Below are 18,305 nucleotides of genomic sequence, written 5' to 3' on the forward strand. Positions count from 1 at the left end.
TAAAAAAAGAAGAGATAGTCGTCACTACGCCAAAGAGTATCTCATATTTAAAATGTGCCAGTTACTCTCCTTTCCAATTTTCTCAATGTGCAATTTCACTTTCATTTTTTTTACGCAATTGAAATAAATAGAGATATTCTGAAATAAATAAATATGTATACGAGAACTGCCTTTTTTACTTCTTTTTTGCAGTTTGTAAAATTAGATGATCATTACAATCGTGCACATCTATAAAAATACTTAAGGTAAAAATAAGCAACATTTTGACTTATGCAGTCGTCTTCAAAGAAAGAAAATCTCTTAACTTGAGGCCTGCGAGGTCAAACAATTACGTTACGAAGAATATGCATTGACAACAGAGCATTAAAAATGTATATATGTAAACACCCTTGTCAATCAACCGACATGAGTCACACTATTCCTCAACTTCATTGCATGTCTAATGTAACGTGCCAGATTACACATTTTTTGCTATTAAATAAAGTTGTTACTAATTCAAAAACAGACAGCGTAGTAAAGCACATGTAACGTACACTGGGTGTACCCGATCTTACACCCCGCAGGCACATAGCCGGGGGGGGGTTTAAAAAGAATCGCCCTTTTTGTAAGGAAAACGTCAATGCTGGTAAAATTGATCTAGGTACACAAGAGTTCCACTGTAAAAGGTCCTTTTTTTCTGAAAAAGAACCTCCCTTTTGACATTTCTGGCTACGGGCCTGCCTCGTGAGTTTGGTGGACCGTCATTAGCACCCTACAAACGAAATCTCTTGAAAACTTCTGGTCGACGCTACCCAACTCCAGTATTTTCCAAATTCCTCTATAAAGTTTCATTTTTGGTACTAACTAATGAACTATTTTGGGAACATATCCCTCACTACACAATTTCATCTCACTACACAGTTTACCATTGTTTTTAATAACGTGCCCACTCAAATTAAGAATTCTTTCATATTGAAAAACATGTATGTACATTTGTAAACATTCTGATACTTGAATTTGCAAAAACGCTGGTTCTTCATAATCAATCTAAGACAATTATTTACAAGCAATTACGTTCGCTGTTCAAGACAAGCCGGAACTGCACAAGGTCGTGATGTTACTAGACCAACACAATTACTAGTTAAAAACACGATGAATATACACTACCATACTGTCACTGAGCACGCACTCCAAGTGGGACTCACTATGAAAAACACATCAGAGCCACCACCTACAACTTCTATGTACCGGTAGTTTTCTCTGTCATTCTGTCGGAGACAGTTCTTTTGAAGGCACTGTTTATCCTCCATGTAGTCGTTCTTTTAAACGTCCAAATTGGATGCCCCAGTAGTAAAATATACTCTTTCTTACCCTGGAATGTATAAATGTTATATTTCTTTATAAATTTATCGATCGTTACTAAATAAATTAAGCCGGCATCTGAAAATTCATTATTTTTACTACAGCGTGTATTTCTCCTATATGGTAAAGTGTATTAGTCAGTACTGGAAGATTTTAGTATGATGAACATTTTCCGAAACTAGAAATATCGAGGAAAATTTTTAAAACTGGAAAAAAGAAAATATTGATTTGTTAATTGTTAAAAGGTTGAAAAATAGCGTACTTCGTCCACCACGATATCCACCACGACCTTGACCCCCTCGCCCTCGACCTCCACGACCTCTTCCCCCACCACGTGCGAAACCACCACCACCACCACCACCACCACGGCGCCCGGCAATTGTCTCCAGACGGCGTTGACCTGAAGAATCTGTGGTGACTGCATTAGTTCGACCCTCCTGGTGAAGACTAAGGTCCGTTTCTCCTCCAAGGGCGCAGGCCGCACATGCTGGGGCCTCTTTGCTGGACGTCCTCATCACGTGACCTGGTATTAAGATAAACGACTTCTAATTTATTCCAGTAATACGTGTTGTGTAAAGTAATAACTTCAATGTGTGTGCAGATGTTTTAGACAATATATGAGACACGAAAGTAATCAGGGGATAGACCTACAAGAAGCACAGTTTCCTAAATGGATGGTTCCATTCATGATCGTTTACTATTTACATGTACATGGTTACAAGATTCAATTACATGTATTTATAACGGACTTTAAAGAAGTGGCATTTAAAAACTGCACATAAAATATGCTACAGCATACCCCTACGACAGTACCACCACTGCCGCCGTTCCGGTGAAGTAAATGGCGCATGCAACAGTGCTTTCATTTGACGAGAGCGTTGATCGTCTACCCCCTTCATTTTCTTGAAAATCAGCACAAGTTCTGACCAGGGGCAGTCCAAGGTCTCGAGACGTTGGGCCGTGCCAAGACCCACGTTCACCTCATCCATCTCTGTGCGTGACGATAGGATCAATGTACGAAGGAAAAGATGCTGTAGAGCATTGACCAGATTGAAAAGGTCGGCGTCATCTTTAGCACTTCGCAGTGTTTCTAAAATACTGTTAAGATTTGCTTGGCTGGTAGAGTCATGGTAAGACGTTAACAAGTTTACCCTGAAAAAGACGAGCAATGAATCATTAGGAGTATTACTGTAAGAGCAAAACAAAACTTACGAAATTGAGGCAGTTCTGATTACAATTAAATAATCAAACGATATATTTTATGGCGAAGACAATAAATATAAATGCATACTTTTATTATTTGTTTGCGTTATAGTGCATTAATATAAACTAAGGTTTGAACATACTCTTTAATGGCGTCTGTTGCATCTAAAATGGTGCCCATTGTCAGCAACATCAGGGAGGCCTCTTTATCCATTTGTACCTTTTGACCTTCGTTCTCATAAGTACTGCAAAAATCAAATATCTCAGCGCAGATTGGAGAATCCAATGCTTTTATTCTCGTCATCAACTCTGTAGATTTAAGAACCTGCTGACAAAGAGAATATTCATGTCTTAAAATCGCTGATGCCTCATCCTTGGCTTTAATGTATGTCTTCAGCTCCCTTCCATATCGAGGGCATATTTGGATTATCTTCCTGCAGCTTGGAACAGGACATCGTTTTGGGGCTAGTGTCACTACATCTCCTTGGCGGGCCATGTGGGCATCCATCTTTGTCACCTCAATGACATGGTTGCACGGTTGGACTCTGATAAAGCGTGAGCTGGGTGGCAGACCGGCAAAGACTTTGCTTTTCTTGCTGCATATTCGACAAAGCAATGGGCACGGTTCCCCGCACATGCCAATACAAGGGTGACCGCAGCTTAGTTTTTCCGGACAAGGCTCAAAACAGATAAAGCGATCTGAACAGATCTCGGAGCAGAGGCTTTTACACTGGGCATGGTAGCACTTCCAGTCACATGGCTGAGGACAACGCGTGCAGAAGTCACTGCATTTCTTGGTGCATTTTGTCAGGTGAGCGCAGGATCGTTCACAATCGACTGAGCAAGGTTTGCATACAGCACTGCACTTCTCCTTGCATGGATGTCCGCAAGGAAACACAAGTAGACAAGGGCTTGTACACGGGATGTGGAGGGTACCTTGTCTGCAAGAACCACATGTTCCCTCACAAGTGTGACCACAAGAACGTGTTTTTCTGCAGACAGCGGGACAAGCTTCCACTAATTCCTGTTCAGCCTTTCCACAACTTGCTTTGACCCGGTGGCCACAAGAGAGCGTTCGTTGCACTTTCACCTCACACCCCTTCGACAAGACTTTTTCTCGAGTGGCACACTTCACCTCAACTTGGTGGTTGCACTTACGGAATGTCAGCATCATTTTTTGTCTGCATTTGTAATGTCCCAGTTCTAGATGACAAGACATTATTCCTATGTGTCCACAGGGCAATAATCTTTCTACAGACACTGTACATCGGCGAGACAAGGCTGCGTATCTTTCATGGCATTTCACTTCAATATGGTGGGCACAAGGAAGCCTTACGGTAATCGGTTGTTGGCATTCTATGTTTGTTACGTCTGTATGACAGGGAACATTTGCAACATGGGTACAGGGCAGTTGTTTCTCTACCATAAAGTCACACCTCACGAGGGTTTCATCCTGGTGACAGGGTAGAAGGCAGCCGTGCCCACACAGCAAATGTTTTAATACTTCTCTTTCACACTGCACGGTACATGGTTCAGAGCACAGGTTCTTGCATTCATGCCCACAGTTAAGGAGCCGTTCGCATGGGATAGGGCAAATTATGTTATCTGGATCTCTGTGACATTCGGTCAAAATTTCGTGGTGACATTTTGGCAGCCGAACGTTTACAATAAAACTGCATGGTGAACAAATCTCAAAGCATTTTCTCTTGCAGGTTTTGTGTCCAATGTCACAGGGTTTTTCACATGGCTTTTCACATTTGTACAGCTTGTGGTCTACATCATAAGGATGACACCTACGTGCACATACGTGGCCGCACTCCAAACGAAACTCACATGGCAATTGGCACCCACCATCGGCCACGGGCTGGAAATCCTCTTTCTTAGATACGTGATATTTCGTTTTGGGGTGGTTTTGGCAAAACAAAGTCAGTTTTGTGCCCACCTGTTGCCGTTCTTTTAGCTTATTGACCAGCTTTTTCCAGAGGCTACTTTTCCGTGCCATTAGCGAAACATTCCCTATACAATAGAAACCCATTCTCGCCCTAGAAAGAGCCACGCAAACACGGTTTGAAATACTAAGAAAACCAATGCGTTCTTCCTTGTTGCTGCGGACTAAGGAGAGAAGAATTATGTCATTTTCCTCTCCTTGAAAATTGTCCACGGGCGTTACTCGAATCCCTTGGAATTTATCTCTTGGGAGGTGTTTTTTCATTTCGAAAAGTTGGCCAGTGTATGTGGTCAGAATGGTGATCTGTGATTTACTGTAACCTTGATTTATGAGATACTGGCAGAGAGCAGCAAGGAAGGACGCTTCGTGCTTGTTTGAGTGACTTTTGCTATCATCGTCACTCTCTTCTTGGAAATTGTGGTCAATAAAGAACAAGTTTTCTTCAATTCCTCTCACATTCGCATAATGGCGAACAGACTCATGATCAAGAAGATGGTCGTATATGTCAGGCACCAGAAGACGTGATATCTCAGGTCGCATGCGGTGCTGTATGGCCAGTCTGTCACAGTGCATACCGTTTCGTACCATTCGTTCAAAGAGGGATATCTCTAGGTTGAACTTCTTGGCCAGAGCATAAACAGCAGGGTTTGGTCGTAGCTGCTGATGGTCTCCTATGAGAATCAGGTGCTCGCAACCTTCTGTGAGTGTCGTCACAATGTGGGACTCAAACACTTCTGCTGCCTCTTCTACAATAACAATCCGGGGACGCAATCTTCTGAGGATGTGGTGATACTTTGCTGCCCCAGTCGTAGTCATGCCTAATATATGCATGTTTTGAAGCAGCTGGAAATCTAGATCATCGTATATTTCTTGCAATGCAAGCCGAGTACGATTGTATTCTATGATCTTATACTGAAGGCGTTGGAAAATGTCCTCATAAAATAAGCGTTTCCAATAACGATACAAACGCCATCTGTCTGCAATGGAGAGAACCCAAAGGTTTTCTATGCTTTCTGCCTCCTCTTCAGTCATGTAGTCATCACTACAACTGGCCTGGTGAAGTTCACTTTCAAATTTCTTCATCTCTAGTCGCATTTCCTTTTTCATTTTTTTCGACATTTTTAAAGGCTGTTCAAATTTGTCCATCTCGGTAGTATATGCATTCTCCTCCATCTCTTCCGATTTTACTACATGTTGAGCGATGGTCTTCAAAATATCAGTGTCATCATCCACAATTTGAACATCATCCAAGAAATCATCGGCCTGATTAAATGACGTTTGATCTGATTCAAAATCATATTCTCCTTCTATGATTTCACGTTGATCGGACAATAATTCAGCCTCTCCTTTTACAGCAACGGAGCTATCTTCTTTATTCAACAGACTTTCGCTGTCACTTTTTCTCATATCTCCATCTTCCTCAATTGTCTCTGGTGTCTTTAATCCAGTAGCTGTTTTATCTAGATCACTCTCTCCATCCGACAATTCTTCTTTTCTATTGCAAAGTTCAGACACGTCAGATTCCTTGTTTTGGTCTCCTCTATTTACTTCAGACTCTGTTAACAGCTTGTCTCCTTCTTCCACATCACTGTCACTTTCTTGGGGGCTTGTTTCACCAACGCCTACTGTTTCTTCGGTAGATCCCTCGCTTCGGTAGACTGATTTCTCTTCAGACACTGCTAAGAACTCGTCTCCGTCTTCCACATCCCTGTCACTTGTTTGGGGGTTTGTTTCATTAATGTTTGCTGGCTCTTCGCCAGCAGACTGACTATCATTCTTAAACTGGTGCCGTTGTTTAATCTCTTGCTGCAAGATTACCTTGCGGTCTTCAGCAAGAAGCCAGTAATCAACATCTTTCGCAACGTACTCTAGAGACTTCTGTTGCAATTCAGATAACAAACTGCGTATTTGTTTATTTCCAATATAACTGAGGGAATTGTAAATATCTGTAAAATAACGGATGGCCTCTGCCAATAACGAAAGCTCCCCAAGCAAACGGGCGATTCCCCTCCTTCTTTCCCTGTCAGTTGGATAATCTTTTTTTAGATTTTGCAGAAGACACCTTTGAAGAGCAGGATCTTCAGAGCTGCTTCTTCCTCCAATTCTTGCAACTTTGTTGGGCTGAAATTTTACAATGCCTTCTAAAAACTGGTCTAGGGCATGATTGGTATAACATACGAGCAGTATTGGTTTGTTAACGTCTCTCTTTTCTAGGGCTCCCTCTTCTGGGTCAAGCAAATCTAATGTCTCGTGCTGGATGACATTCCCATTTTCCTCTCTCTCTCCAGACGCCCAAATTGGTCTGTTTGCCATGAGAGCTCTTACAACTTTTAACCCTATGTATGTTTTTCCCGTTCCCGGTGGACCTTGAATGACAGAGAATTCTTTGGTTAGAGCACTCTTTAATGCTGCACTTTGGGACTCATCTAAATTCAGCTTCTCTGCATCTGGCCAGGTATCTTCTTTGAAAATATCAACTGCTTCAAACTTTTGTCGTCCTACAATATCTCTGTCGATTAGACAGGTGAGGTCCAATGGCAGGCCCGAATCTAAAATGTATTTCGGTGGTCTGGGCGCACTTTCACAGCCAATAATGTACTCTTGAAGGGGTAAATTTTCCTGGTTCAACTCCTGAAGCCCCCTCAAGACATGCCGGTATGCTTCAAAATAGGCAGAAGACTCAACCATGACGAAAACCTCACGCATGCTTGCGGAAAGCACTGCAAGGCTTTCTGTATCACAGTGGAGCTCAATAATACCTTTCTGAAGCTTCTTTGGGTCTCTATCAGCAACTGTTGCAAAAATTACAGTTTCAAAGCTGTCCTTTGATAGACACACAAGAGAGCCACATATCAACCGTTTACTGTGCTCCCACTTGACCCTGGAGAGCCTTGACACATCAAACTTGACCGGATAAGTGATTTGATTCTTAGCACAATTGGGCATTTGAAAGTACACATGATGGTATACCCTAGCATCTGACAACCTGGCATGTTCTTGCCCACGATCTAAATTGACCAAGTACTCTTTGATGCCATTGCGAAGTGGTGCTATGAAATCTTCCCTCAGCAGCCTAAACTGGACATCAAGATAATGATCAACGGAACTGTACTTTCCCTTCACAATGTTGGTCCTCAGGAAAGGTTGTTCATCGGTGATAAGGTCTTCCCTACTTGGAAATATACTGCACTCGCGAAAATCATCGGGAGGAGTTGTGAGATCTTCAGGAGCATTTTCTGCATCTTGTGCTTTAAAACCCAGTCTTAAGTCATTTTCGACGGCATCTTTTATTTCAGTAGCTTGCTGTAATGGTCCTTTCAGGCAGTCAATATTACCACTGTCTGCCTTGCCATCTACTACCTTCTGTATTAATGGTAAAAGGGAGCTGGCATGTAGGTGACTAGATCGAGGCAAAAGATTCAGAAGTAACTGGACCAACTTGATTACATTGCCAAGAAAATTGACATCGACAGCCTGGCTGTTTCGGGCTAGAACCATGTTGATAATACAGCTCTGAACAGGACCTCCTGCTGAAAGCAATGGCGATTCATTGGTAATGTTGAGAACCGTAATTAAATGCGATCGGAGCTGATCTGCCTGACCCACATAAGCCAACACAGACAGGAGAAGAGAAAGAAGACCACCTTCCAGCTTTTTGGACACGAGAAGCTCACGAAAACCATTTTTAGGGGATGCCAAGTACAGAAGAGCATCACCCTGATTCCTTTGCATCAATTCTTCCAACTTTTTGTAACCCATGTAGCGCACTTCGCTCTGTGTCCATTTCGTGGTCATGTCACCAGCTTTTGGCCCCCGTTTATAAACTGGCCTGGCCAATCTGAAAAAAAAAGAAAGAAAGCCTACTTATACATTTTGAGACCACATTGTATATTTTAAACGTTTTATTTTCCTTTCACTGATGTTTTTTTTAAATGCCTAGTATCAGCGTGAAAAAAGTGTCTAATTTACCTTCATTCAGTCTTTCTTTCTAGATCCCTCCTTTCCTCTCTCCCCTCTTTCTCTCATTGTCTGACAGTATGTTTTCTCAACACCCTCGACCTATATCTCTGTCACTCTTTTACACACACACACACACACACACACACATGTGCCCGCACAAACACACACACACAAACAGTACAGGGTATATTAACGTTAAGATCCCAAGTTTTGCAAATACTTACCCTTCATGGGTTTTGACTGGTTTATCTGTGTCATATCTACCATTCTTCCCATTAAGTCTTTCTTTTCGTACATCATGTAGTGGACTCTGTCTCTCTTCTTTGAACTTTTCTGCCATCTTCAATGTATACCTAGTGCATAATATAACGCATTTAGGTAACATGACAGGAAATAATTGTAATTAGTGTTAAAATTTTCACCGTTCTCACTTGTTGCTTGTTCCATACAGAAAATCAATATTTATAGCAATCTGGCCAATCTTTCTTATTTTTAAGATAGCAACTGGATTATAAATGAATCCATATATTTTTTTTCAGAGCCAGATTTATGTATAAAGCCTCGGTCACCGCACGGGCTCTTACGGCCTGTTTGCGTCCAAATTTTGCGCAGAATTTCACGTGCCGCGCAAGTTTTTCTTGCGAATTTTGGAATTCGCAGACAGCCCGTAAGCACATACGGAGGATGTTGGACATGTCCAAAAGATTCTACTAACAACGAGGCAGCAAATGTAACTTACTCCACTCGCAAGGAGTTCTCGAGAAGTATACAGGTGAGTCGTGCGTGGTCCAAGACGCACGTCGTAAATAATGAAGGAGCAAGTGTCCTTTGCGTGTTGAGTACGACGCAGGCCCTCACAACTAACGAACAAAGTCGAAAGCACGGCGGAAGTGCGTCGGCCCCACGTCAGGAGTATAAAAGGCGTGCTCACGATGCACGCTCGTGTCTTGACAAATAACGTCGCTTGTGCTTCGTGTACAACATTACAAAATTTTCGAAATTTGCTCAGTTCAGCTTCTAATATGCCTCCAAAAGGCAAGGGAAAGAAGCTAAGAAAACAGAAAAGAAAGAAGGAGGAAAAAGAAAAAAGGGGGGACAGGAGGCAAAAATGACGTATGTAGACGTACGCGGTCAGTACATCAATACAAGCGTGTGAGGCAAGTGTGAAGCAAAAGGAAATTACTTTCGCCGTGCGTAGCATTCTCTTCGTAAATGGCGAGTGCATGCCACGTACGCAGGTAGCAAGACAAACTCAAGAAATGAGTACATCGCACCTTGCAATTAGCGTTCAGGACTGCTTCTCACGAGGACCCTGCAACTCGCAAGTCAGACTTGCGCCTTTCCATTGCAAACTTCCCTCTACCTCTACCAACTCCACGGCCTCCACTGCACCCAAAATTCGCAGGGGCCGTAAGGTTCTTAAATTCGTGCATCCGGTTGTGACCGAGGCTTAAGGTATGTAGAAACAACACGTCCTTATTGCGCCACGGCTAAGAGTACACCAAGCTGCCGGAGTTGCCAAGGCGACAATGCTTTGAAATGTGCATAGTGGTTTTTCGTAGTCACACGTTAAAAAACAATGGGAAAAACTAAATAAAAAACAAAACAAAACAAAACAAAAAAAATTAACAACGTGAACAAAAAATACATCACTTCAAGAAAGAAAGGTTCAGTTCAAGGTTTTTCGCGCTCCAGCTGTATATTTTAATATACAATCCCGCCAGAAAGTCCCCTTACCAAGAGGCCGCATGGTCTCCCAACCCTGTCCCGTATGGTCGATTAACAGAGGTTGCATGATAATTACAGGGTAGGGGAATCGGCAAGTAATCCTTATCGGACACCCAAATAACGTTAAGGTATTGTTTTCTGATTTCATTGTTTGTTCTCTATTGTCGTGACTGTGTGGTTGCGTGCGACGTTGTATATGTGCGCACGCTTGTTTTTACGTCGCTTATTCTTCTTTGTTACGTTAAAATGATACATACGTTACCGATACATACGTTACCATGAAGCGTGTAAATATTTATTCTATTTTCATTGGTTTTCTTTCGCTTTGTGGGACAACACTTATGTCTTTTATTTTTGTTTCATTAAAAAAGTGTTGGCGTACAAAAGGAAAGACAACCAATGAAAATAAAATAAAAAATATTTACACGCTTTATGGTAACGTATGTATCATTTTAACGTAACAAAGAAGAATGAGCGACGTAATAACATGCGTGCGCACATATACAACGTCGCACGCAACACCAGATTTGCGACAACAGAGAACAAACAATGAAATTTTTGGTAACGTATGTAGGCCTATCGGTGACGTATTGTAGTGTTCACAAATATAATTCCCAGACATGTAAATTAATTTGATTAGGGTCGATTGCTTGTGCACTCGGCTCGTTTTATGGCCTTACCTGTAGTTATGTAACTTAAGTGACGTGTGCAATTTGAATAATTAAAATTAGTATGTACCGCCAAATAATGCAGCACCGAATCCACCTATAGATAAGAAATATGTATAAAGGACGTCTAGAATTAATATCTGGAGTTCAGAAGGAAGAAGACTCGAAGGAGACCGCTCGACGGAGCCATGGGAGACGGCCTAGAGCTTGGAGATTTCACGTAGATGATGTAGTTAGACAGAGTCAACCAATAAACCATTAAACTGGTCATTATGTGGACTTGGTTTTTCTTTGCGCGACCTTACGTAAATCTGACACGAACTGTGGAATCTTTGGATCGCGTTATCCACTAAGTAAGACTAAAACGTAATGTCCTATTTCGAGCCCACGCTTGAATTAAGCGTACAAAATTATATAAGTTTAGGACATTCATCTCATATGTATATGTAAAGGAACATAACAGTATGTATCATATAAACAATTTCAACAAACGGTTTCAAGACAAGTAATCTTTACTTGCCTTGCTTTTCCTTCTTATTGTAATGTAGTATACCGTAAGAATAAGGCGTTTGTTCACAAAACGGACAACAAACAATAAAAATAAATTTTTTTACGCGCTACATGGTAACTATTTTCATTGGTTGCCTTTCGTTTTGTGCGCCAACACTTATGTCTTAATGTTACATTAAAATGAAAGAAAACGAGACAAATAAGATTTCTTGCCTTCAACTATCTGTGAAAATTGTTCATATGATACATATGTTACCGATATGTACGTTACCATGAAGCGTGTAAATATTTATTTATTCTATTTTGATTGGTTGTCTTTCGTTTTGTGGGCCAGCATTTATGTCTTAATGTTACATTAAAATGAAAGAAAGCGAGACAAATAAGATTTCTTGCCTTCAACTATCTGTGAAAATTGTCCATTTGATTCATACGTTACCGATATGTACGTGACCAAATAATATGAAGGTGTTGTTTTCTGATTCCATTGCTTGTTTTCTGTTGTGACGACTTTGTGAGTGGGTGTGACTTTGTATTTGTGCGCACTAAGTTTTACGGCGCTCATTCTTATTTCTTACGTAAATACGATACATACGTTATCGAATAACGTGAAGGTATTGTTTTCTGATTTCATTGTTTGTTCTCTGTTGTCGTGACTCTGTGGTTGCGTGCGACGTTGTATATTTGCGCACGCTTGTTTTTACGTCGCTTATTCTTCTTTGTTACGTTAAAATGATACATACGTTACCGATACATACGTTACCATAAAGCGTGTAAATATTTATTCTATTTTCATTGGTTTTCTTTCGCTTTGTGGGCCATCAATCATGTCTTTTATTTGTGTTTCATTAAAATAGTGCTGGCGCACAAAAGGAAAAACAACCAATGAAAATAGAATAAAAGGTATTGTTTTCTGATTTCATTGTTTGTTCTCTGTTGTCGTGACTGTGTGGTTGCGTGCGACGTTGTATATGTGCGCACGCTTGTTTTTACGTCGCTTATTCTTTTTTGTTACGATAAAATGATACATACGTTACCTATACAAACGTTACCATGAAGCGTGTAAATATTTATTCTATTTTCATTGGTTTTCTTTCGCTTTGTGGGACAACACTTATGTCTTTTATTTTTGTTTCATTAAAAAAGTGTTGGCGTACAAAAGGAAAGACAACCAATGAAAATAGAATAAAAAATATTTACACGCTTTATGGTAACGTATGTATCATTTTAACGTAACAAAGAAGAATGAGCGACGTAATAACATGCGTGCGCACATATACAACGTCGCACGCAACACCAGATTTGCGACAACAGAGAACAAACAATGATATTTTTGGTAACGTATGTAGGCCTATCGGTGACGTATGTATCATATAAACAATTTCAACAAACGGTTTGAAGACAAGTAATCTTTACTTGCCCCGCTTTTCCTTCTTATTGTAATGTAGTATACCGTAAGAATAAGGCTTTTGCTAACAAAACGGACAGCAAACAATAAAAATAAAAGTATTTACACGCTACATGGTAACTATTTTCATTGGTTGTCTTTCGTTTTGTGCGCCTTCAAGAATCACACAAAAATTGAACATTTTAAGTATATAATTTAAAAATGGCTTTCACAGGTAACGAAAATACCCAACAGAGTCAGAACAAAAAGGGCCTCTTTGCAACCCCACAAATTGAAATGTGTGCACTATTTTTTTGGAAATTTCATTTTAAATGTAGATATTTCAGGCGCACACATTAATGTTAAATGTCATTTGTCAACACTTTTCAGTGTTTATTATTAGTCTGCTTCATTTCTCTTAGTACTGGGACTTTCAATAAATGCGGCCGTCACCGGCCAAATTTCGAACATCATACTTGAGTTTGTCACATTACTTTATCAACATGTCGTTATATTCAAATTAGCTTAAATCAAGGAGACACAAATACCTACATTAAACAGCTGTCACTAATCGGAGTGCTAACAAGTAGCTGGCTTAACGTGGCTGCTTGTCTACGAATCGAAACAAAAAATTCTTTAAATTATTCCGTGGGACAAATATAACCTGATAAAAGGGGAATCCCCTTCAACTGTGCTACGATTACATGGACAGTAGAAAATCGATAAATGCATGGTATATACGCTAAACTGACTCTGACTACAGTGCCGCCGGAATCTCCCCTTACTTACCCTCCGGGTCGCTGCGGGTTGTACGGACGGCCTGGCTCGGTTACTATGGAAATAACATTGTCATCCATACGCTGTTTGGTTTCTGTTAACAATAGTTCCATACCCTGCCCGTCGGGCAATTATCGTGACAAACTTTCTGCTAACAAAAGAGCCTAACCCTAGCTCGCTGAGATAAAGATCGAAGGTGAGCGTGGTCGCAATTAAGTGTTCGTCTAAGCGTTAATTTACCTTTAATGCGCGGTGGCTTCACTCTATTTTGATCACTCTACTCTGATACGGAGATTATAAGTATAAGAACTTGCCAACAGTGATTTTTAAAAGTCGCTTTACCAAAAAGATTCGGTGATGACAGCAATTTTCGTGTACATTGTAGCTATGAATTGATTGAATTTACATAGAGTTTAATAAATGAATTTATGAATTTATTAAAGATCAAATAAAACACTACTTGTACATGTAATATTTATTAGGCTTCAAACGGTCTTTACTATATACATATTATTAACAAGATTGAAATTTATTTTTATAGTATGTCCTTATATTTCTATTAGTTTTGTTCATAGACGAAATGCATTTTTTCCAAAAAGACTTGTCAGTTGTTTCAGTGATAAACATTTTGTTAGCCATATCTTTAATATAGTTCAGTCTATATTTGCATATAGGATCTCTCCCATCTACACCCGTAACATTTCTGTCCTTTCGTATTCGTTCATCAATAGTAAACAACCTTCCCATCAACTGAACGCAAAAGTTGCCTGGGGAACTGGCCCGTTGTCGAATTTCGAATATTTCTTTATTTGACAAGGCGACGGGTGGCCGGCCGAAAGACAGATTCCTTGATTCTGTAGGACACAAAGTAGGATATGTTTCTCTATCATTGTTTGATATGTAATTCAAACCGATAAGAATAGTTCATCTTTACGATCTAAAGCCCAAACTTAACCAAAAGCCATCTTCAAACTTAAACGCATCAAAAGAAATTAATTAAAAAAACTGGATTACAATCTCTCGGGCTAACTTCACTGGTTGGCACGTGTCATCTCACATTAATTAACAATCAGTTCAGGTTAGCTTTATTCATGCTGGGTAAACACAGTGATTAAGCCCTGACTATTACATAATCACTACTGTGTGACACGCGTCGTCTAAAATTAATGTTAACATTGCGATGACGCTCTTCAATCCAAACTAATCAATTGCACATAATTCTAAATCAACTGACACGTGTCAACAGGATTGTTTGTGTATCTGGACTTCCTAAATGGCCAATAAGTATTTTGTTTAATATGACATGTTTATGTCACTGATTTCCATGCCATCGTGTCACCTGCCAAGTGAATGGTATAAATCGACACTCAAATTTTCCAAATCATCACAATTCCAAGATTCCTCTTAGTGATTACGTGCGTTTGCGTATCATCGCCCTCCGAGAACAAGGGGTGCGAATTAAAAACATGACCGCAAAAATGGAAAATGAAGGCCATAAAGAGTCGCGACAAGCCATTTACTATGCGTTAAAGAAATACGACGAAGGGCTTGGTATTGCAGATAAGCCACGAAGTGGACGTCCCTCAAAGGTTGACCTGCGCCACATGGACGTTATAGACGAGGAGATGACCATATTAACGCAGAAAAGTGTATTATACAGTAATAAATATATTAATCACCTAAATAAGGTGATTCCAGCGGTACTTGAGAGAGAAGGTCGTGCATCAGGCTACTAAACTAGCAACACATGTAATAAAGGTAATGAGACATTGATATTTATTTGATGCATTAGCTATTTAAAATTTTCCATTTTAACTACGCTTTTGTTGATCGTGACTTATTATCATCAAATAAAATTGTTATACGTGTTTTAAAACTAAGCCTGATTTGTTCTTCAGAGTTTTGTTCTAATATTTGACTTGCCTTTACTCGAGTCTTATGTTGCAGTTGATACATAACCCGGTATTGTTTGCGATAGCAATCTCTTTGCATCAGCTATAATAGAAACCTTAAGTGAGGCAATTAAGAAGGGGCAGACCGTGTTCGTTGAACCGATTAATTTGGGTGTCCGATAAGGATTGCTTGGGGATTCCCCTACCCTGTAATTATCATACGGCCTCTATTGTTCTACCATATGGGGCAGGGTTGGGAAACCATACGGCCATTTGGTAAGGGGACATTCCGGCGGCACTGTACACGCCAAATAGAAATAGAATGACGCTCACCGTCGTCTGTTCACAAACACATACACTCAGAGAGAGAGAGAGAGAGAGAGAGAGAGAGAGAGTGAGATAGACAGAGTAAATTAGTATTAAAATCGTACTTGTGATTCGTTGACAGACTTCAGTCGACGAAATCGATCTGGATTGCATATGCTTGATTACACATTAAATACGTGACTTTGAAGGTCAAGGGTTTTCCAAAGATGTTATAGCGAAGCAAGGGTAGTAGAAATGTAGGCCGAGAAAAATGCTAGTGAGTGTGTGCGTCATTTACACCCCGCCCCCTGCAGACTAGGCCTCTGTTCTCATACCCTGTGCATTCTTCTTCTTTGATAGAGAGAGACTGACTTACGTTTAAACCGTGAGAACGAGTCACTGTCACTTCCTTTCGCTTTCGTAGTCTGGCTGGTTTGAGAAGCTTTCATCCATCCCACTGCGTCAGGTTTTTCCTGTCTCCCTCTGCAATACGTATACCTCTGTGTGTGACAGATATTATAGCGCGTTGAAATATATAGCACACGGAGCACTATAAAATGTATTTCGCTGAAAGAAACGCCCTCCGTTGAAGTGATTCAAAGAACTGGGTCTCTTACGCTATATTAAATACCTGAAACCGAAAGCAACTGGGAAAATAACATCTGTCGTGGCCAATACTTAAAGTCTGGAGGGTTAAACTGAATTATTTGCATTACGTTAAATTTTTAATCACTTTTTCCACACTCACCCCGCTTTAATTTGCTATTTTAACTTCGCCCTTATTTGCTCTTGAATTTAAGAGCCCTTTAACCGGTCTTTATTTTCTAATAACCCACAAAATCTGGATTGAGAGTAATATTTCAGATGTGACCAAAAACCGACGTCGTTGAAATGGTTATTTAACAAACGGGAAGGCCACTATTACTATTATAATTGTTGTTCTTATTTTTATTATTATCATTATTATTATTATTATTTTTTTTTTTTGGGGGGGGGGGGTGCCTACCGGTACCACCTAAAACCTCTGTAAATGTTTATTTGAAAAGTTCCGAGAGAAAACAAAACCAAATATATATAGTAGGCCTACACACTGCACATTCCGGTGAAGTCCTAGATAAACAAATTGATCTATTCCTTCATTTTGATATATATATATACACTAATAGCGCGGTCAATCGACCTATTATATTATCCAGGTTACACCATGCGTCATACACATTACTAGAAATGCGATAATATTGTTTGTTTAAGGTAAAGTTAGTCTGAAACGGAGCTTACTCAATTTGTACCAGGGTCAAAGATTGAATTCTAACTCAGTCAGTGCACTGTTCTCTGCTGTCAACCGAGATAAGAATTCATGTATGGAATTTACCTCATCCCTCAGGTGACTTCTACTAAACGATATACAATTTACAAGTAGGCCTACATGTACTTAAATTTGGTACGCTGTTTCGGCACCCTTCCCATTGCCAACTATATAGATCTTCAAATCTTCCATTCGTTGAATTTCAAAAATTACGTATGCGTATCCAGGACCCTAAAGGAGGGGGAGGGGCCGATATTCTTAAGAACCACTATGAATCAGAATTATCAGATAAACCCTAGCTGGATCGACCCAAGCCTGCAGTTAATGTAATTAGGTTAATTGCCAACTATATAGATCTTCAAATCTTCCATTCGTTGAATTTCTAAAATTACGTATGCGTATCCAGGACCCTAAAGGAGGGGGAGGGGCCGATAATATTAAGAACCACTATGAATCTGATAACGTAATCAGGTTAATTGTCTGACACGCCTCCTTTACGCAGCACGTCATCAACACCCCAACACTCGAGTGTGACAAAGAAGACTGTAATAACTCGAGCTTTTCAATTGGGGGAGGGGGGGGGATGCATGCTACTCTATAGCTTTATTCTATGCAGTACAAGCACCACAAAATTTATGCTATTTTTATAGAAATAAACTTTTGTGTTTGGAAAAATATGGACCTGAAAGTTTGACTGATTACCGTACATGTACCGTAGACTCTTGGAACGATAAGTACAGTACATGTAAGTCCAGAAATTTGAAGCAGACGCAGGGCCTAATTTTTGAGTTTGGTTTTTTGCTGACCGAGTGATAGAATTGGTATATGTGAGGCATGTCATTCTAAGAAACCGATAGTAAAGATCTGTATGCGTTACGGGGAATCTTTACGAAGAACACCCCTTTTTGCTGGGAAAAGGTCCCCTCTGGGTAAAATTTAATCCAGATACATGAAGGTTTCATGATAAAAGGTCCACTTTTTCAGAAAAAGGACCCCCCACCCTTTTGAAATTGCTGGTTACGGGACTGGTAGGCGTCAATTTGACAAGCCCTATTGGCTGGAAGGCTCACAACATCGACAGGAAAAAAGTTTCAGTCTAATTCTTCAAATCATGGGATTTTGGCAAGGAATGTGGAGTTAAGGGACCAAAAAGTAATTGCTTTTGGGTATTTAGAGTCCATAACACTCCCAATATTTTACACTCGCAAAAAATGAATAGCATGTCCATTTAAAGACCTATACCGATATTTTTGGCCAGATCTTATAAACTAATTATTCTTTT

The 18,305-nt window shown here is 40.1% G+C and overlaps 1 protein-coding gene across 2 annotated transcripts; it reads right to left on the reverse strand.

Annotated features, from left to right (window-relative positions):
- Nucleotides 1-151: 151 nt before the first annotated feature.
- LOC106176345 (NFX1-type zinc finger-containing protein 1-like) lies at nt 152-16,344 on the reverse strand. Of its 2 annotated transcripts, XM_013558688.2 has the most exons (7): nt 16,094-16,344; nt 13,295-13,354; nt 8,677-8,805; nt 2,688-8,330; nt 2,141-2,493; nt 1,604-1,864; nt 152-1,351 (listed from the first exon to the last, which is right to left on the reverse strand). In XM_013558688.2, coding segments are annotated over exons 2-7 (6,393 nt in total). In that variant the 5' UTR covers nt 13,297-13,354; nt 16,094-16,344; the 3' UTR covers nt 152-1,346. The 2 variants fall into 2 exon arrangements, with proteins under 2 accessions (XP_013414142.2, XP_086871291.1); XM_087015165.1 differs by lacking the exon at nt 13,295-13,354.
- Nucleotides 16,345-18,305: the final 1,961 nt, after the last annotated feature.

Source organism: Lingula anatina, chromosome 6 (genome assembly GCF_051362555.1).
Source record: "Lingula anatina isolate TDL-2025a chromosome 6, LinAna3.0, whole genome shotgun sequence".
Classification (NCBI taxonomy): domain Eukaryota; kingdom Metazoa; phylum Brachiopoda; class Lingulata; order Lingulida; family Lingulidae; genus Lingula; species Lingula anatina.

Excerpts from the sequence above, each read along its gene's own strand:
- LOC106176345 (XM_013558688.2), bottom strand. Across the intron at positions 2,494-2,687 it reads GCAACAGACGCCATTAAAGA|GGTAAACTTGTTAACGTCTT; the intron begins GTATGTTCAAAC and ends CGTCTTTTTCAG. Across the intron at positions 1,865-2,140 it reads GTGGTGGTACTGTCGTAGGG|GTCACGTGATGAGGACGTCC; the intron begins GTATGCTGTAGC and ends TCTTAATACCAG.